The sequence below is a fragment of the Puma concolor genome, chromosome C1, assembly GCF_028749965.1.
Source record: "Puma concolor isolate L17-30 chromosome C1, mPumCon1.1.hap2, whole genome shotgun sequence".
NCBI lineage: Eukaryota > Metazoa > Chordata > Mammalia > Carnivora > Felidae > Puma > Puma concolor.
The window spans coordinates 65,278,696-65,300,399 of NC_141674.1; the positions used below are offsets into that span (position 1 = coordinate 65,278,696).

Consider the following 21,704-nt stretch of genomic DNA (forward strand, 5'->3'; position numbering starts at 1 on the left):
TCTGGCCATCAGGACGTACTCATTCCCTACTGGTAAAGACAGTCGTGTGTAATCTGAGCAATGCCCAATTCCCAGTTTCAAAAGGAAATTGTCTACAGAGAAATTTACTAGCATGAAGAGCATGAGAAAGAAAAACAAAGTATTTGATACAGTATAATGTGTACACCTGTGTATGCAGCAGAATATTCCACCTACCCCATTTATCTTTTTTTTTTTTTTAACCCCAAATGCATTTTCAAATGCAAGAAATTAGCTTGAGACTTCAAAGCACTAGATGGGTATCACGATGCTATCTTTTACAATGATACTTTGGGTACAAAAAAAAAAAAAAAAGGCCAAGACAAAAGGCTCTTGGCTCTAGACAAAAAGCATTTGAAGAAGGATTTTACTGAAAGAGATTGCATCTAACATGATCAAACACCCTCTCTCAATTTTCTTTAAATTATCTCTAACCAAGATGCTAATCAAGATGCTCTCACTCTCCATCTCACTTCTACCAACATGCTTCCTCCAGAGGGAAAAAACATTGAAAGTGAATTGTCAAAAGGTGCTATCTTCAAAAGACTGGAGAAAGGCAACAAACCAAAAAAGAATGATTTCTTTTGCCAAAGGTCACCCAATGAGGCATTAATTTAAAAATACTGTCCTAATAAAGCATCTACCATCCAAATTCCAAAGGACTTTGTACATCCTGAGAAACCCATGAAACTGTATTAGTCTCATTCTCAAAGGGTTAGGAATATGGAACATCACTTTTTAAATATTATGACCACTATCTTTACACAACTGTTTTATAAACATCATCCTTCAGAATTACTATCAGGAGAGCTCTAACAAAAAAAGGAACATAATGAGTTATGAGAAAATACTTCCCATCAATATTCTAGCTAAGTCTTGGGGCACGTGGGTGGCTCAGTCGGTTGAGTGGCTGACTTCAGCTCAGGTCAATGATCTCACAGTTCGTGAGTTCAAGCCCCCCCCCTTGGGCTTGCTGCTGTCAGCTCGGAGCTCACTTCAGATCCTGTCCCCCTCTCTCTCTGCACCTCCCCCACTCGTGCTCTCTCAAAAGTAAATAAAACACTAAAAAAAAAAAAGCTAAGCCTTTAAAAGAGCATTTCTTTGCCAAAGAAACAATAAAAAACAAAAAATTAATGAGTATATTTTGTAAAAATGCACACTTCTTGAGTTTTTGGTCTTTCCCCAAGACATATGCTCTTCCTCCTTGTGCCTCCAGATAAACAATTCTGTTTTTAAAAACTGATGAATAATACCAATGGTAAGAACTCAATTTATCTGAAATTGAAAAAACCTCACTTAGTTGTTTTTCTATCTCAGATTGGACTTCAAATATTTCAAATACATAAAAATGCTAACAGTTCTATAAAAATAAATGAATAAAATACTCACATAAAATGACCTCTCTATTAAATCAATATTAAAATACTATTTATAAAAAATTTTTTTCAGAAAAGAAATCTATGCTAAAAGGCCACCAAATTATCATACACAAATGCAACTTATCTATAATGTATGGCAAAAAATTATTATGTTCCACAACCAGGATTTGATACTCTGATCTGATACATACCAGAATCTGGCAATTGTCACAACAAAAGCATTACAAAGTTTCCTCAAATTAACATTTTTACATAGCCTATATAATGTGATAGCAATTCAAAAGCATATTTTGTAGGGGCAAAAGGTGATTTTTCTGTTGTTGATCATGGTGTTTACAGTAAGCACTGTTCGCTGTTCATCAACAGTTCCTTGCACGATTACTCAGAGTTAGCTCCAATTTATTTGTGTTATTACCCAGAATACTCTGCCTTCAAAACAAAGGCTAAGAACTGATAGTATTTTAAGATAGTCTCCCCTTATAATTCAGAGTCAGGAAAAATTTGTCTCAAATGCTTTATGTAAACTATGCAACGGACTAACTCTTGCTAATATGCTAATTACAATATACAATTAGCTGTCATGGTATTAACAGTAATATCTACTCTACAAATCACAAGTCAAAGGTAATGCATAAAGTACATTTTTTAGTCAAAAGTTTTAATTGGAAAGTAGATATAAGCAACTAAGATAAAAGTGGATTTATAGCCTGCCAGATTTCTCTTAATCTATATGATGTCTAAGCACTCGTTAATTCTTCTACACTGCCTAGAAGGCCTAGACACTTCATAAAGTTCTGCAACTATAAATCAAAGTGTACTGTGATAACTAAAGATGTTTCCATTTTACAAATTAACTGAAATGGTATAAAACTTATTAATAAACAAAAACACCATCAACCATAGCTTCCACATGTCTTTTCTAATTAAGATGTATGAACTATCAAAACTAGAAAACCATATTGTCATTGAGAAGAGTAGTAAGTTGAGTTTTAAAGTCTTTCTTTTTTTGGAGCTTTTTTTAAGAGTTGAGATAATCATTATGTTAACCTAAAATTTCAGCTAAAGCATTAATTTCAGCTATAATAAAAATGCTATGAATAGACATTTAAGAATAGATACTGAAAGCGTGGGGAATAATAAACAAAGCAGAATTCATGGTTACCATATTTACACATACTCTTTGTTGTGTTTCAGTGCCACATGATCTGATTCAAAGTAATAAACATCAGGATCATCATCTTCTTCCTCTGTATTGTGTGGATTGGCACTCTCTTTGGCAGATGGCAAATGTCCAATATTAAGTCTTGCCTCTGAGGGTGGCTTACTTAGTCCTTCACTCCCATAATTTCCAGAGTCACAAAATATTCCTTTTTCATTCTGAGAAATTTCATCAGGATTTGTGGGAGATTCACTTCTATTATCACTAACAGTTGCATTTGTTTCATTGGGACTAAGATTATTCTCCTCAAATTGTCCATTTTCTCTGCAAGGAGAATTGTTTTTAGTGGGACTACCTCTGGTAGGGGCTGCCCTTCGTGGTGAAGTTCTCAGAGTATATCGATGTTCTTGAGGTTCTGATAAAGACATCATTTGAGCTGAAACACAGTCTAGAACAGAAGATGATTCTGGTTCTCCAGAGACTGGCATACTCTCAAGACTCGTGTCCAGGGCGTTATTGGTGTTTTCATTACACTGCTCTTTTGAGGCACTGCTATCTCCCACCACATCTACTTCCTCCTCAGAATCCCTTAAGGATGACTGAATTTCAGAAAAGGGACCTGTAGCTGGCTCAGTAGTCAGCTGATTAACATGTTCCACAGGCAGGCAGGCAGTTACTATTTTGTGGTCCTCCAACTTGACCTGCACTTCTGAATTTGTGCAAGGCACGTTATGGTCTATATAACTGTCGTCCTTCCTACTATCAAGGAACATTGAAGTGTGGGTATCCGAATCCCCATTTTCAGCTACTGACTTTTCCTGTAACACATACGAACCAGTGCTATTTTGTTTAGTGTTCCCATCAGACTGACAGTCGTCATAGTTTATAACAGCTGAATCACTGTCATCAACACCATTGACAGCCAAATAGCCTGCGATTTCTTCAACTACTGTAGAATTAAGTGGCCCTTCCTCACTGACATTCACCTTTTTAATTTCCCTTTTCTCACAATCATCCAGTATAAGACATCGACAAGCTCGTTTAGTCCCTTGAAAATCTGCATCATTGTCCACTACTGTATTCCTCTCTTCTACCGACTCCTTGTCTGATTTTATAGGTGAATCTTCTTCTGAACTGTTTGGTGCTTCAGATCTAAGACAACGTTTAATTCTTTTTAAAACTGGTGAAACAGGTTCTGTTTGCCTTCTCTCACAATTTTCTACAGCCTGCCTTTCTATGTTATCTTTTTCTGAAGAAGAAAGTCCTCTTTTCCTAGGGCTTACCCATGATTCTCGAGTACTTTGCTGTTTTAAATCAGTAGTTCTTCCATTATTATTTCCTTTCTGAATTTGCACAGGCTCTGGTCTCTTCTTTGGTGATCTTGATCGTACTTGAGAATGAGAAGAGATTTCTTCAGGGTGAGCAATGCTACGATTCCTTAAAGTTCTACCACAAAAAGATTCATCCAAGCCGTTTAACCCCACTGTTGATCTTGTAACACGAGTAGATCGGGAAGCAGCCATACTATGGCAAGTCCCTACAATACGGTCATCATGATCCACTCATTGGGAAACCTTCAAAAATGTAAACAAAATAATGAGAAAAAGGTAATAGTTAATATACCTAAAACAAAAGCATAAAGCTATTAACTTTTAAATCCAAGTATAGCCAATATTAATAAATTACGTGATATAACTTCTTTTATTAACATTTCCAAAAATGATATTAATAATAACAGCTAACAATTATATGGTACTTAATATGTTCCAGGAATCATTCTATATGCTTTACATACATTAACTCATTTAAGTGTCACAACAACTAAGGTAGATGCTATTACCATCCCTACTTTACAAATGAGGAAGAGGATGAGGTATGTGTATAGTTTAAGTAATGTGTCCAAAACCATACACAGAAGTGGCAGAGCAGGGCTCTAGAGACCATGCCTTTAACCTGCCTTGCTGTTTATCTGCTTTTCAGATACAAAGGCACAAAGGGCCCAGAGAAGAGTTACCTCAAAGACAGGATTTCATCTTGGTTATTAAAATAATACCTATGAATTTATATAGCAACAATCACAAAAACTATCCCAATCATTTCTTATGTTTTCTCAAAACATTCCTGGGAGGTAAAGTGGTAGGCTCAGCTCTTCTTAATTCACTCTTACTAAAATGAGTTTTAGGTCAAATCCTCTGATAACAAACTATGTGACATCCAAAAACTTTCGGTTGTAACCAAGCAGATGAACAGATATCACAATCCTAGCTTGCAATAAGCTAAAAGCAAAACAGAGGAAAGCCAAACCTCCCTAGTCTCTAGAAGTACAGCCATAAATTAGCAAGTGAAAGGAAGTATTCTGAAGAGAATAGAAGAAAAAGGAGAAGCCCCCCCAAAGCAAATACTGCATCTAAGAAACAAGGACAACACATTCTCTCCTTCTTTAAACTCCTGTATATACGTATATGCCACAGTTTTAACGCATATTGGGAATGAGCTGGTTTTCTGATGTGGATGTTGGGTGTGTCTAAGATAGAAATGCAAGGGAAATTGAAAACTGCCCTGATTGATCTACCTGGATAAACTCTTAAGTGGTTATTATTTTCCAAAGGTTCTCCCATAAAGCAGAATAAAGGAGCTATTAACATTTCAAGTATCCATTCTTCTGCTCTTCTGTTTAGCTTTCACAAGATAATTTGCCACTTCACTGCTTAACTTCCAAATGGGGGGGGGGGGGGGGGTAGGATGGATACAGAAAGAAGCCAGTAACAGCTGTAGTACATAGTTGCATAGTACCCTTCCCCCTCCCTTCCACGCTTCCCATAGTTCCTCCTACAAACCCTCCCAATGCCGTTCTACCTCTCCCCCTGCAAATCAAATACAATTTCTCTTTTGCCTCAACCAGAAATGTCTAACAGCAGAACAGTTATGAAGAACTACAGAAGCCACAGCAACATGCTACCACATACCAAAAAAAGAAATATTAAAGGGAAATGTCTTCCTGTTCCTGACTGCTGACAAATGTATTAAGTTTCCCAAAAATATGTAAGCTGATTGAGTTTAGTTTTGTTTCACAGTAAGGTATACTTTTAAATTTTTAATTAACAGTTTTTAAAAATCTTACAAGACTCACAAAACCAGCTCTGGGATTAGAATATGATAATTTGTTCTAGAGAGTTATACAGCCATTGCATGAATAAGTAAAGGACACCAATCAGAACTTAGAAATACATTTCACATAGTAAACTTCTCCTATTTTGGGATTCATTAGAGGGACGTGATATGTAATTCTCTTTTGCTTAAATCTTGTCATGAAGATTACAGTCTATTTTAAATCACAGGTAATAAATACTGAATGTACCATAAATATCCACTTTTAATTACAAAAAACATAAGTTAAACTTCAAATGATGCTCCAAAACAGCACAAACTAAAAAAAAAAATACTAAATCAATTTATTTGTTTATATACCCAAATCTGGAGCTCTGAAATTTGAAGGTTACTAATTTTTAAATATTAATTACCTATGTAAATACACAAAAGAAACATAATTTTTTAAACTTTACAAAATATAACGCAAACATCTTTAACGCAAATTTGATTACACTCATAATTTATGATTCAAAAATAATATTGGCAATAGTAATATTTTATATAAAAAAAGAATCTGTTAACCTTTACTTTTTAAAAGATGATGCCAATTAAAGACATATAAACCTCAAATGATACCCATAATAGGCACTCTTAAGCCCTTTTCTTTCCATAGCAATCCAAATGAAAGCAAAATTGCTGCCCTGTCATTATTAATAAAATAAACCTATTATTATTACTCAGAGTTACTTGTAAAGAACATATGTATAATATTTCATATTATTAGTATTATGTATGTATACATAATATATATAATCATAAAACACCACCTATAATGAGGGCCTATTTTATTTCTTCACCATTTCAGTGATCAAAACACTAATAAATATGAAAGATTAAACCTCTTTGTTTCTTCTGATCCCTAAAAAGCATTCTTATTCCATTCAACAACTACAATAAAGTCCATTTTATTTATAGTTCTCAAATCCTGTGCTATTGAGCCATATTTAAAGCAAACCTGTTTTATAACAAGGATGCTTTTGGTACCTCAAAATCTCACAACTCAAAGTGTGGCCTAAGAACCAGCATCATGGGCATCTCTTGGAAGCTTGCTGGAAATGCAGAATATCAAACCTTGTCCCCGATGTACCAATTAATCAGATTCCCAGGTGATTTATATGCCTGCTAGTATTTGAGAAGCACTGCCTTAGACCACTGCATCCAGACAGTATTCTACTAAAATCATATAGTCATCAGGTTTAAACTAAATTAGACCTATTTATAATATATCTTTTAAAAGTCCTTATGTGATTCTAGAAATAATAAAGTAAGCCATGACCACTTTGGTTAAAGAAGTACAAAGTAGGACTCAATTGCTTGCCTGAAATTAACATATTGTATGCACTTAAGGTAATAAATTGGTAAACATTCTGAAGATTAAATGAAATCTGAGCATTCTTCCCTCTGATAATTTTTCTTCTAACTTTTTTCTTCATCTTTTCTATTCTGGATAGGCTTATACAAAGGCACATACTTTCTATAGTTATCTAGTAAGTTGAGTGCAAATTTCAGTTACCAAAAAGGGACTAAAAATGTCCTGACCATCTCAACCAAGTCTTAACATTGTTTCCCATGTTTAGCAAAGTACTATAGACTTAAGTAGTTATTTTCCTCATTTTAGCTATATAATATAGAGTTACTGAAGAAATTCAGTGAACAGGTTTGGAGCACAAAATTATATTCCTGCCAAATATTAAATTACTAAGGGAACAGAAAGGGACTTGTTTATAAGCTAAGAATCTCAGAAAATAACCTTGCTAGTTAACTAAATAGGAGGCACATGGTGAAAATCTTAGCCAGCACCCAATTCAATCACTCTTGTTTCAGAATTAAGGGAAATTGTTAGTTAACATATTCCTATGGCAAAACTGAATCTAGCAGCTAGAATGTAGTTCCTATATTTTATCTACCAACTAATGAATATGGCACTTTCTAGAATAGAGAGAAGAGAATATGATCAATCACCAGAATTAAACAGACTCTTTTCCTCTGTCTCCCACCCTCAAAGCTCTTATCCTATTGGAGAGCACATCAAGGACAGTCAACCAAATTTCAGCCTGTCTACTCATATTAAACCCCAAATCCTACCTATACGTCTAACATCTCACCCATTTATTTGCTGCTGAACTATCTTCCCCGAAATTTGAATCTACTTTTACCTCAAATCTAACTGTAGGATCCTGAAACAGTATCAGCAGTGTTTCAAATCATAAATGTCCAGCCCCTGTGATCACATCTGCAAACTGCATCAATATGAACTAAAAGGAATAATAAACATTAAATTAAAATGGTCCACCTAATGGAATACTACCTTATCACCCACTTATAAGAAATCTCAAAAAGGTATTCAAAAATAATGCATATAACCTTTTGCTCCACTATAATTACCAAAATAGTATGCTATGGTGCATTTTGGGAATTGAGGGACTGGCAATCCTCCATTAACACCAATGTTCTAGCTGATATTTACTATCACAATATTAAGTTTTATTAATTGAACAATTTGTAGCAAACTGGTCATATCAAACCGAAGTGAAAGGCAAAAACAAGAACAATTGATCAGTGTTACCATAGGATTCTTCTGTCTAAAACATAAACACAAATTGTTTAGTAATGGTTCAGACTACCCTTGTCATACAATTCTTCTACGACAAATTTCTTCAGTTGAGCAATTATCACTATAAAGTTAAAAGTAGGAGAGTGAAACCTGGGGACCCACCTATGGATTTCAACTTAAAGTTCTTAATATTTGCCTTTTTGAAACTATGGATTCTATTATATACTACCTCGCATAAAGGGATCTCTTCTTTCTTCCCCATTAAGAGAGATGGATATAGATGACAGATAGATACATAGATAGAAAGCTGAATGAATACATACTTAAAAAGAAAACCGGTGAGAAACAGAAATCAAGCAATTTCATAAAGCCCCTTGAATCAAAAATACCTAGGAGTCAAAGACAGGTATAATACTCTAGAGTTCCAACATACTTAGGCACCTCGTTTATACCCCTAACGGGAAGAGTGGGAAAATATTTCATCCCTGACCCATTGCCTATAGCTCCACACTCCTATGAACTGCCAGCCAGACTATACAATTTGCCATGCAGACATACAGAAATATAACAAGTAACCATCCCCACCAAAAAGAAAAACAAAACAAAACAAAACAAAACAAAACTATAGTTGTCTTCACTACTGCAAAACTAAATAACTTACCTGAACAACCAAAGATCTATCATTGTGGAAATATTATCTTTTCCTTATATCCTGAAGGAGTTGGAGCTATGATCTAGAATAGAGCTTAAGCATCAGGGTTTCAGACTCTCAGCTTCAGCCATGGAGAATACTAGAACCTCCTAAATTCCTTTCGTTAAAATAAAATAATAAAAAAAATTAAAGAAACAAATTAACTTATGCTAACAGATTTACCCCACCTATAATAAGAGGAAATAGTAGGTAACAGAGTATCTATTCAAAATAACATCTTTGATACTTCTTAGTAACTCCATAGTCTCAGACATACTAAGGAACCGCAACAGAATTTTTAAAAACCAACAAAAACAAATCAAAAAGAGCTTCAAATATACCAAATCCTTATAACAACTCATTATTAGTTTGCATCAAAATGTGACTCCATTCTTTCCTAGAGTCTACAGCAATATTTTTTTGAGGTGACCCAAAGACTGCCTTTAACAAGATATAAATAAGAATATATAATCTATTACTCTTATTCTAGAGGCCTTCCCAAGCTTTGGCCTTCAAATATGAAAAACTAGGGACTGAACAACAAAAATAATGTAAGTTATGCACACCAAAGAATCAACTAAGTCTTCAAATATCCATACATGGTAACCTTGATGATTACTTAAGTGCCATAAGACTCTATTACAAAGAGAAACTTTTATTATTTTTGGCTTATGGATTTTCAGTTAGGACAAAAACAGTAAGGATTTTCTTTTAGTAAGTACCCAGTTGGCCAGATATTTTAATTAATCTAATTACACTCCATCTCTTGGACAGGCTGGTTAATTAAGAATTTTACTTTATAATAATGTATTATGATATCCTTTTCAGAGAATCTTGCTAAATATTATTATGAGTGCCCATTTAGAAAAAAGGAAGAACACAAGAAAAAAGACTAGCAATGTTTATGACAGATTGTCCCTTTATTATAAACACGAAAGTAAATATTCTAAAAGTGACACTATTTTCAGTGAAGGATTACAATTTTAAAACCGATACAGTTAACAAACCTTGTAATCTAGAGTTACTGCCTACTAAATATAAAAAGATTACAGTTTTAATCAGCTAGGAGATCAGTACTAACATCTAATATCTACAGATGCAACCTCTCCCAAATGTGCCCTGTAAATTCTTGAAAAACACAAGGTAGGAAAAATGTCTAAACAAAATCATTTAATACTGCATTAAGAAATATGCTAAATTAACAGGAGGGTGCACAGCGCAAACACAATCCTACAAAAAGTAACCCTTGACTTGAAAATTCACTCTTCTTACAACAAAGACTCCAACTGCCAACTCCTTTATATCCAAACCTGAACGCCTTTCACAAACATAGCAAAACATTACATTCTATAAGTATGTGGTGGGGATGGCAATCATCAGAGGCAGGATGCACAATTTAAGATGTGTCTGAGTATACATGGACACTCCCAATTTAGCACTCTATTCAAAGTTCTAGTCAGCCACCTTACTACCCATTGTGGACTGGGTGTGCACTATAGGAACCTCTTTTGTTATGATATTTACCAGGCAAGGATATCTGCAACTGTCATTTCACACAAGAACTGATACTTACAGCTGAGTTCTACCAGTATTAAGATACACAGGATTACCCAGATGTGTTTCTGAAAAGCCTGATACACTGAAAAAGAAATTTTGGTCAATGGCTTCTACTAACTAAAGCCCACTTGGCCTTAATTAAGATTACTTATTTTCTTACCTTTTTAAAAGTGTTTTTCGCCTAGTATTTGATTCCCAAGCGTCTGTATTTATTTGTCATCACTGTTAATGTCCATGTTACATTGAGACTTCAGGTATTAATTATTTATATGGATGTACTAGCACAACTTGGTATCTGTGAAGGGAAACCACAATATAGTCACTATGGATGTGTTACTGTTTACAGATTTGTGGACAAAAACGATATTTCCAAACACTTAGACAACACACTGCATTTTCTATCAATTTCACAAATAATTCCTCATATTAGCCTACAAAATATGTGTTATCTTCAATAGACTAAGATGAGTTGCTAACAATCATACAAATGCTTCTCAGAGTACCCACATAAAACATTTCAAAATCTAATTCTAAATTAAAATTCTTACAAATTTAAGAGCTCCTTAGATTTCTTTTCTGACTACTAATGAAGACATACCTCATTTCCCAGAAGCCTATAGTATGCTCAGGGATTAATAAAAAAGAATTTTTCATGTGTTTTATAATAGTATTAGGGAATAGGGGCACCTAGGTGGCTCAGTTGGTTAAGCATTCGACTTGGCTCAGGTCATGATCTCACAGTTTGTGGGTTAGAGCCCTTCATTGGGCTCTGTGCTAACAGCTTGAAGCCTGGAGCCTGCTTTGGATTCTGTGTCTCCCTCTCTCTCTGCACCCCGCCCCCCAGCCCCCACTGGCTCATGTGCACGCTCTCTCTCTCAAAAATACATAAACATTAAAAAAAATTTTTAAAGAATGCAGTAAAAAAGATCATGACTTTCTCTTAAATGTGACTTTAAAACATTCCATATCCTCTAAAGTAATGATTTTGTCTTGTTTAGATTATCGCTCTATGAATAGTTCGTGAACATTATTTTGGAAGTAAATAGAAAATAAACGTGACAAAATAAGTGAAGAAATAAATCAAGATGAAACTATCCAAACATTCCCTAAAAGTAAGCTTCTTAAAAACATAAGACTTAGTTATAGATTACAACTCTGAGAAACACACCAATGTGTTTATAATCATGACAAAAAGCATTATATAAAACTTTAAATCATTTCAACCAGTTTATTAAAAGAAAAACATGAGCTACAAAAAACTCATTCATATATATCATAGAAATAAACCTATGAATATCATTCTTAAATGATTTACCATTGTGTGCCATTCCAAATTCTTATGTAATAAAAAGAAAGAGCAAAAATCTACACAGACGGGCACCTGGGTGGCTCAGTCGGTTAAAAGTGTCTGACTTTGACTCAGGTCACCATCTCGTGGTCTGTGAGTTCCAGCCCCTCATCAGGCTCTGTGCTGACAGCTCAGAGCCTGGAGCCTGCTTCGGATTCTGTGTCTCCCTCTCTCTCTGCCCCTCCCCAACTTGTGCTCTCTCTAGCTCTCAAAAATAAACATTAAAAAAAATTTTTTTTAAATCTATACACAAAATGCAGATAGCCTTATACCTGTTTTATGGATAAAATTGATCTGTCAACCTGCCAGATCTTATCAGTAAAAAGTTTCATTACAATGGAGTAGAAATTAATATGTTATATCAATTATGTTTCAATGAAAACAGAGAAAGAGTAAATAGTGATTAAGAAACTGATATCTATCAAGCACTTAAAACAAGTTTATTCATTTGTTTACAAATGATAAACAATGTCATAAAAAAAAATTAACACAGATCCAAGTATTCCCAAATTTAAAAGTTGCTATAAAGTCTTTTATAACAAGCAAATTAAATTAGCCAAAATTCTTATATTCCCTACATTGCATTCTCTCATTCACTATAGCATTTCCAATGGAGCAGATAAACTAGTTTGATTTGTGACAAGATACAATTTTTTGTTTGAATTATTTAACTATAGTAACTTCCAGAAGTTTGAAAAACTTAGCTATTTTGTCTTTTAAAAGCATCCAAAATGGAAAACAAACCATTTAAATCCTATTCCTAAGGCCTTCTTATTTATTCCTGGCTACAGAGCTTTGCTTGTTTTCACATACTAATAAAACCAATTGACTATTCAAGAATTCCAAAAGCAAATCCAAAACCAATCTTGACTGAAAAGAATTACTTTTCCTAGTATTTGTAGTCTAACACTGGTACTACTGTGTTAAATAGATTACAGGATCTAAGATTCATGGCACATATGAAATCACTTCAAAAGACTACAGAAAATCTCACTAGCAAATATTACCAGTTCTGATTAAACAAAGTTGTAAGCTACACAACTTACTACAAAACTGTGAACTCTGAGAGCTAAATGCAACCTAAATTATAAGACACTGAAAATATTTTTTAGTTTTATAAAACTTGGAAAAAATTCAAAACAAGTTATACTATGGACTCATATTAGTACAGCTGTTATAAATGAAAATATTAAATTCTTCAGGTGTTATAAATGAAAATATTAAATTGTGCACTATTCCAGGTCTTTAAATGATTTTAAAAGAAACAAACAAGGACATTCAAAGGATTAAGATAATGGTCTGGGACAGAAACACCTTTGCTAGACAATTTAGCTTATCACAGTCAGTTGCTATAGAGAGCTAATTTGAATATTTGGTGCAAAGTATAAACAAAGAAAAGCACACTTTTCTGGATCCTTAAGTTGTTTGGAACCACAGATTCAGTGTTTTTGGGTATCTTTAACAGAATTTAGAGATAAGCCTATTTCATAGTCAACAGAGAGGTAACAGAAGCATCAGGTTTGATAGAAGGAGACAGAAATATGATTCCTTATCATCAAATATAACTAACAACTATCGGACCATGAGTAAGCCACTTCACTCCTTTTTGCTTCATTTCCTCATCTATAAAACAGGAGTAGTGTACTTCTCAGGCTTACTGTGAAGTTCAGAAGAGATTACGTCTGTGAAGTGCTTTAGCTTATTGGTTTTCAAACACCTAAGGAATTTCTGGACCTTGATCTTGGGGTTGTGGGTTCAAGCCCCATCTGGGGTATAAAGATTACTTAAAAATAAAATCTTAAAGGGGCGCCTGGGTGGCTCAGTTGGTTGGGTGGCCGACTTCGGCTCAGGTCATGATCTCACTGTCTGTGGGTTCGAGCCCCGCGTCGGGCTCTGTGCTGACCGCGCAGAGCCTGGAGCCTGTTTCGGATTCTGTGTCTCCCTCTCTCTTTGCCCCTCCCCTGTTCATGCTCTGCCTCTCTCTGTCTCAAAAATAAATAAACGTTAAAAAAAATAAATAAATAAATAAATAAAATCTTAAAAAGGGGGGAGGGTAGCGCCTAGGTAGGTAGTTCACTCGGTTAAGAATCCGACTCTTGATCTCAACTCAGGTCATCATCTCACAGTTAGTTCATGAGTTCAAGACCTGTGTCAGGCTATGCACTGTCAATGCGGAGCCTGCTTGGAATTCTCTCTTCCCCCTCTCCTGCTCACACTCATGTGCACCCTCTCTCTCTCAAAATAAACATTAAAAAAATTAGAAGACATGCAAAGAAGGAAAATACCACTCATAATGCCAAAAATCAATCAACAGAAAATGATCCATACATGATAGATTTACCAGACAAGAACATTAAATCACTTATCATAAACATAGTTCATACATTCAAAAAAGTAGATGACGGGGTGCCTGGGCAGCTCAGTTGGTTGAGTGTCAGTTGAACAGCCGACTCTTATTTTCTGCTCAGGTCATGATCTTGTGGTTTGTCAGATCAAGCCCCATGTCAGACTCCATGCTGACAGCATGGAGCCTGTTTGAGATTCTCTCTCTCCCCTTCCCTGGCTGGCACACATGTACACACTCTGTCTCTCAAAATAAATAAATACACTTTTTTTTAAATAAAAAAAATAAAAATTTGATTGTTCTAGTAATAAAAAATGCTGTTTGGGATTAACAGCAGATTAGACACTGCAAAGAAAATGTCAATGAACAGGAAGACCTAGCAACAGACACTATACAAAACAGGAACACAAGACTGAAAAAAAAGCATAAATAAGCTGTAGGATATCAAGCATCTCAGTATATGGATAAGTGGAGCACCCAAAAGAAGTAGGAAAAGTATCTGAAAAAATAATGGCCCAAAACTTTACAAATCTCACGGAAATTATAAACCTAAAGATCAAAGAGGTTAAAGAGGTGAAATTTAATCTTTAAAGTATTGAAAAAAACTACCAACTAAGAATTCAACTGTCAGAGAAAATATCTTTCAAAAACTAAGATGAAGTAAAGATGATCTCAAATTGTAAATGTTAAAAAGAATCCATCACCAACAGACATGCACTATAGGAAATGTTAAAAGAAGTTACAGAAGGAAAAAGGTAATAGGTGGCAGTCTGGATCTATCCAAAGGAATGAAAAGCACAAGAAATGGTAAATGAGACTAAATATAAAGATTTTTCCCCTTAGTTTTTAAATCTCTTTAAAAGAAAATTGACTGTTTCAACCAAAAATGATACCAATACATTGCGAGATTTATAACATAAATGGAAGTAAACTGTAGTAGCACCAGACCCAAGAGACTCTAATACTACATGTGAAGTGGTATAATACCACATGTCAAGATGCATGTGATAAATTAAAGATGTATACTATAAAACTTAAAGCAACCATTTAAAAAAAAAAAAAAAAAACTGGGCGCCTGGGTGTCTCAGTCAAGCGTCCAACTCTTGATTTTCGCTTAGGCCATGATTTCACAGTTCATTGGATAGAGCCCCGTGTCAGGCACTGTGCCACAGCACAGAGACTACTTGGAATTCTCCCTCTCCCTCTCTCTGCCCCTTCCCTGCCTGCACTCTCGGTCTCTCAAAATAAATAAACTTCGAAAAAAATAAATAAAAGAAAAACAAAATGAAACACATGTGATAGTTAATAGGCCAACAAAGGAAATAAAATAATTTTTTAAAAATCCAAAATACGGCAGAACAAAAGGAAAAAGGGAATAAAGAACATGTAGAAGAAACAAAAAACAAATAGAAAGGAAGTAGCAGGTTTAAACTTACCTATATCAAGAGTCACTTTATAGTAACCCTTCAATTGTAAATAGTCTAAAAACAGTTTAAAAGTAGTTTAAATTATTTGAAAAAAGTTATTTGGAAAGAATAATAAATTTTATAGGATTCAAAACACTTAATTTGACTACAAAGGAATTAAATTAGAAATGAGTAATAAAAATATATCTCAAAACTCCCCAAATATCTCAAATAACCCATAAAAGTCAAAGAAAAAAAAAGTCAAAAGAGGAATTAGAGAATTATAGAACTGAAAATGAAAACAAAACTACAACATATTAAAATCTGTGAGGGGACGCCTGGGTGGCTCAGTTGGTTGAGCATCCGACTTTGGCTCAGGTCGTGATCTCACAGTTTGTGAGTTCAAGCCTGCGTCACGCTCTGTGATGACAGCTCAGAGCCTGGAGCCTGCTTTGGATTCTGTATCTCCTGCTCTCTCTGCTCTTTCCCTACTCATGCTTGCTGTCTCTCTCCTTTAAAAATAAACAAACATTAAAAAAATAAAATAAAATAATAGAATCTGTTAGATACAGCAAAAGCAGTACTTACAGGACAATTTACAGCAGTAAGCATACATTAGTAAAGACAAAAGGTCTCAACTCAATGACATCAAGCCTCTGCCTTAAGAAACTGGAAAAAGAAAATATAATCATATAAAAACAAGAAATAATAAAGAAAAGGCAAAATAAATAAATAAATAAATAATAACCAACTTTTTATAAAAAAGGCAGAAAAATTTATACATCAAAAGGTGGTCCTTTGTTTTTTCTTTTTCAAGAAACGGAGTTTTCTTTTAATTTTGTTTTTTTTTTTAAAGTAGGCTCTACACTCAACATGGAGCTTGAACTGACAACCCTGAAATCAAGAGTCACGTGCTCTACCAACTGAGCCAGTCAGGAACCCCACCCCCCCCCAAAAGCTGGTTCTTTAAGAAAAATCAACAAATCTAATAAATCTCTAGCCAGACTGACTAGGTAAAAATAAATACAAATCACCAATTTTTAGATAAGAAATTAGTAATATTACTATAGATTCTATACTTAAAAGATTTATTTTAACAAGGGTAGCAAGACAAATCAATGGGTAAAGAATAATCGTTCCAACAAATGGTGCTGAAACAACTGGATATCCACATGCAAAAGAAGTTAGACCTCTACTTTATGTGATATATAAAAATTAACTCGGGGCGCCTGGGTGGCGCAGTCGGTTAAGCGTCCGACTTCAGCCAGGTCACGATCTCGCGGTCCGTGAGTTCGAGCCCCGCGTCGGGCTCTGGGCTGATGGCTCAGAGCCTGGAGCCTGTTTCCGATTCTGTGTCTCCCTCTCTCTCTGCCCCTCCCCCGTTCATGCTCTGTCTCTCTCTGTCCCAAAAATAAATAAACGTTGAAAAAAAAAATTAAAAAAAAAAAAAAAAATTAACTCGAAAAGAATCAAAGACCTATATGTAGAAGCCGAAATAACATTCTTAGAAGAAAACATAGGTATAAATCTTATGACCCTGGATAAAAGTTTTTTTACATTTGACAGTAAAAGCATAAAGCAACCCAGAACAAATACTGTATGATTCTACCTATAAATGAGGTGCCTTGAGTAGTCAAATTCATAGAGAGAGAAAACAGAATGGTGGTTACCAGGGACTAGGAAAAGGGGGAAACTGGAGTTATTGTGTAATGGGTACAGAGTTATAGTTTACAAAATGAAAAAAGTTCTGGAGATTAATGGTGGTAATGGCTGGCCCAACAACACGAATATACTTAATGCCACTAAACTGTACACTCAAAAATGGTTAAGAGTGCCTCTGGTGACTCAGTCGGGCATCTGACTCTTGATTTTGGCTCAGGTCATGATCTCACAGTACATGAGGTTGAGCCCTGCATCAGGCTCTGCTCTGATAGTGAAAAGCCTGCTTGGGATTCTCACCTCTGCCCCTCCCCTGATCACACTCTCTCAAAATAAATAAATAAACATTTTTTTTTAATGATTAAAATGGTCGATTTTATGTTATGTATATTCTACAATTAAAAATTTTAAATCAAAAGTAAAAAAAAAATACAGATAAGCTAGAATCATCAAAATCAAACCATTTTATGCTTCTAAGAACTCCATCAAGATCATGAAAAGACAACCCAAACGATGAGAAAAAAGTATTTGCAAATCACTGGTCTATAAAATTCTACCTTTACAACATAACGAAAAGACAATCTAATTTAAAAATTGGCAATGGACTTGAACAGGTATTTCTGCAAAGAAGATGTACAAATAGCCAGTAAGAACATAAAAAGATGCTGAACATCAGTAGCCATCAGGGAAATACAAGTAAGAACCACAATGAGATACCACTTCATACCCATTAAAATAAAGGTAATAAAAAGATGGATAACACAAGTGTTGGCAAGAATGTGGCATAACATAAAACTGGTAGCGGGAATACAAAATGGTGCAGCTAGCTGCTTTGGAAAAGTTCGGCAGTTCCTCAGTAAGTTAAACATAGAATTACCCCACGACCCAAGAATTACACTCCTGGATACAAAGGCAAGAAAAAGGATACAGGTTTCACACAAACACTTGTTCCCAAATGTTCATAGCAGCATTATTCATAATAGGCAAAAAGTGGAAGTAACTGAAATGTCCATAAACTGCTGAATGATAAAAAAAAAGTTTAGTTTACAATGGCATATTTTTCAGCCATAAAAAGGGGTGAGGTGCTGATACATGCTATAACATGGATAAATCGTAAAAACATTACTATGCTAAGCAAAAAAAGGCAGTCACAAAAGGTCTCATACTGTATGATTCCACGGATATAAAACATCTAGAACAGACAAATTCATAGAGACAAAAAGGAGATTAGTGACTCTGCAGAGACTGGAGGTGGGAGGAAATGGTTGAAAGTGATTGCTAATGGGTATAATGTTTCTTTTTATTTTTTTAATGTTTATTTATTTTACAGAGAAAGATACAGAGTGTGAGTGGGGGAGGAGCAGAGAGAGAGAGAGGGAGACAGAGAGTCTGAAGCAGGCTCTAGGCTCTGAGCTGTCAGCACAGAGGCTTACGCAGGGCTCAAACTCAGGACCGGCAAGATCATGACTTTGGGTGAACGCTGATGCCTAACTGACTGAGCCACCCAGGTGCCTGTTTCTTTTTAGAGTGATAAAAGTATTCTGGGGGCGCCTGGGTGGCTCAGTTGGTTAAGTATCTGACTTCGGCTCAGGTCATGATCTCACAGTTCATGGGTTCAAGCCCATGTCAGGCTCTGTGCTGACATCTCAGAGCCTAGAGCCTAGAGCCTGCTTTGAATTCTATGTCTCCCTCTCTCTCTCTACCCCTACCCCCACTTGTGCTCTCTCTCAAAAACAAATAAACATTAAAAATAAAAAAGTATTCTGCAATTAGATACTGGTAATGGTTGCACAACTTTGTGAATATACTAAAAATCACTGAATTGTACACTTTAAAATAAGGGTGGATTTTATTATATCTCAATTTTTATGCCGTATCAATTTTTAAAAGAGATTATAAATCACTTCATGTCAACAAAGTAAATAAATTAGATGAAATGGACAAATTCCTTGAAATTTCAGAAACTTCCAAAGCTCACCCAAAGAGAAATAGATACATTAAATATATCTAAAGAAACTGTAGTTAAAAACTTACTAACAAGTAAAACACAAGGCCTTGGGGGCTTCACTGGTGAATTCTGACTATACTACATATTACGCATTTAAGGAAGAAATACCAATCTACTGAAACTCTTCAAGAAAACTGAACAAGAATACATTCTCAACTCATTCTATGAGGCCAGCATTACTCTGATATCAAAGCCAGACACAAACAACACAAGAAAACAAAACTATAAACCCATTCTCCTCACGAACAGAGATGCAAACTTCTAAACAAATTTTTTTGATTCCAACAACACACGGGCATATCTCATAGTACTGCACTTGGCTTTACTGTGCTACACAGATACTACATTTTTACAAATTGAAGGTTTGTAACAACTCTGACTCAAACAAATTTATTCGTGCCATTTTCCCAACAGCATTTGCTCATTTTCTGTCTCTGTGTCATATTTTGGTAATTCTCCCAGTATTTCCAACTTTTTTATTACATTCTATGTTAGAATGATGTGTAATAAGTGATTATCACTCACTGAAAGCTCAGGTAATGGGTAGCATTTTTTAACAAAGCATTTTTAAATTAAGGCATATACATTGTTTTTGTAGACATAATGCCATTACACAATTAATATACTACAGTATAGTATAAATATAACTTTTATATACAATGGAAAACAAAAAATTCATTTGACTTGCTTTATTGACATATTTACTTTATTGCAGTGTTCGCTGAGGTAGGCCTGTATGAAAGGATAATACATCACGATCAAATGATGTTTAGCTCCAAAACACAAGAGTGGTTTATATGTATATATGGTTGATTCAATATAGTTCACTCTATTAACAGACTAAAAAAAAAAAACCGTAAGATCTCCAATGCAAATACAGAAAAAGGCATTTGACAACAATCCACCTCCACACCTATAGTGACAAAAAGAGGATGGATCAGTGTGGTTGCCCGGGTCAAGTAAGGGTGGGGGAGGAAAAACAAGAGGAAGAGATTACAAAAAGGCAAGAAGAAACTTTGAGGAGAGATGGCTATGTTCATTACCTTGATTGTGGTGATGGCTGCACAGTATATACATATATGAAAACATATCAAATTGCATATTTTAAATTATCGTGCAGTAAATTACTCGTCAATATAGTTATTCCAAAATATACCTAAAAAATAAAAACACCTTTCCAGGAATACAGGTTAAAACCTTAGCTTCTTTTTTTTTTTTTTTAAAGTTTATTTATTTATTTTGAGAGAAAGAGATAGCAGGAGCGGGTGAGGAGTAGAGAAATGGGGAGGGGGGAGAGAGAGAAAGAGAGAGAGACAGAGAGAGAGAATTCCAAGCCGGCTCCGTGATGCCAGCACAGAGTCTGACACGGGGCTCAATCCCACGAACCATGCGATTGTGACCTGAGCCAAAATCAAGAGTGGGATGCTTAACCATACAGTCCTGAAAAAGGAAAGAAAGGAAAAGAGAGATGGGGTGCCTGGGTGGCTCAGTTGGTTAAGCATCCAACTTCAGCTCAGGTCATATCGCACAGTTAGTTAGTTTGAGCCCCAGTACAGTCGGCTCTGTACTGACAGCTCAGAACCTGGAGCTTGGTTCAGTTTCTGTTTCTCCCTCTCTCTGCTCTGCCCCTGCTTGCACTCTATTTCTCTCAAAAATAAATAAACATTAAAAAAATTTTTTTTAATATTTTAATTAAGGCTAGGCAAAAAAGTCAAAGTCTAAAGTAAGGAATTTATATGGATTATACCCACATACAACAAAAACAATAAAGTTAGAAGGATTAAAGTTTGAAAGACAGTGTTCCTGTGAACTACAAACACACAACAAATTATTTTTCATAAACACCTGTGTCTAACTCCACATAGAAGATAAATTCCCAGGTGTTGATAAAATTCATAAATGCTATATTATTTTCCCATTAATTTATAAATTCAACTTCACAGATGACTTATCAATAGAAAATCTTTTAGTCCCAAATACACAAACATTTACATGAAAACTGTCTTTTATAAATGGATTTTAAGGGGTGCCTGGGCGGCTCAGTTGGTTAAGCATCCAACTAACTTCAGCTCAGGTCATGATCTCACAGTTTGTGAGTTTGAGCCCCGCGTCAGGTTCTGTGCTGACAGGTCAGAGCCTGGAGCCTGCTTCAGATTCTCTGTCTCCCTCTCTCTCTGCCCCTCCCCTGCTTGTGCTCTGTCTCTGTCTCTCAAAAATAAATAAACGCGAAAAAAAAATTTTTTTAATGGATTTTAAATAAACACATAGGGGTGCCTGGGTGGCTTGGTAAGTTAAGCATCCAACTTTGGCTCAGGTCATGATCTCATAGTTCATGAGTGGGAGCCCCTCACTGGGCTCTCTGCTGTCCGCACAGAGCCTGCTTCTAATCCTCTGTCTCCCTCTCTGTGCCCCTCCACCACTTGCACTCTTC

At 35.2% G+C, this 21,704-nt stretch overlaps 1 protein-coding gene across 6 annotated transcripts in view; it reads right to left on the bottom strand.

The window, feature by feature from the left end:
• ZZZ3 (zinc finger ZZ-type containing 3) overlaps nucleotides 1–21,704 on the bottom strand; it is a 102,328-nt gene that overhangs the window by 50,425 nt on the left and 30,199 nt on the right. For 4 of the 6 annotated variants that reach the window (XM_086717331.1, XM_086717327.1, XM_086717328.1 and 1 more), the window contains exons 2-4: nucleotides 10,669–10,803; nucleotides 8,922–9,069; nucleotides 2,575–4,130 (exon numbers count right to left, since the gene is read on the bottom strand). In XM_086717331.1, coding sequence (XP_086573457.1) covers nucleotides 2,575–4,079 — 1,505 coding nt within the window. In that variant the 5' untranslated portion in view covers nucleotides 4,080–4,130; nucleotides 8,922–9,069; nucleotides 10,669–10,803. Of the gene's footprint in view, nucleotides 1–2,574; nucleotides 4,131–8,921; nucleotides 9,070–10,524; nucleotides 10,591–10,668; nucleotides 10,804–21,704 lie in introns of those variants that run through there. The other 2 variants (XM_025935145.2, XM_086717330.1) reach the window with 2 other exon arrangements.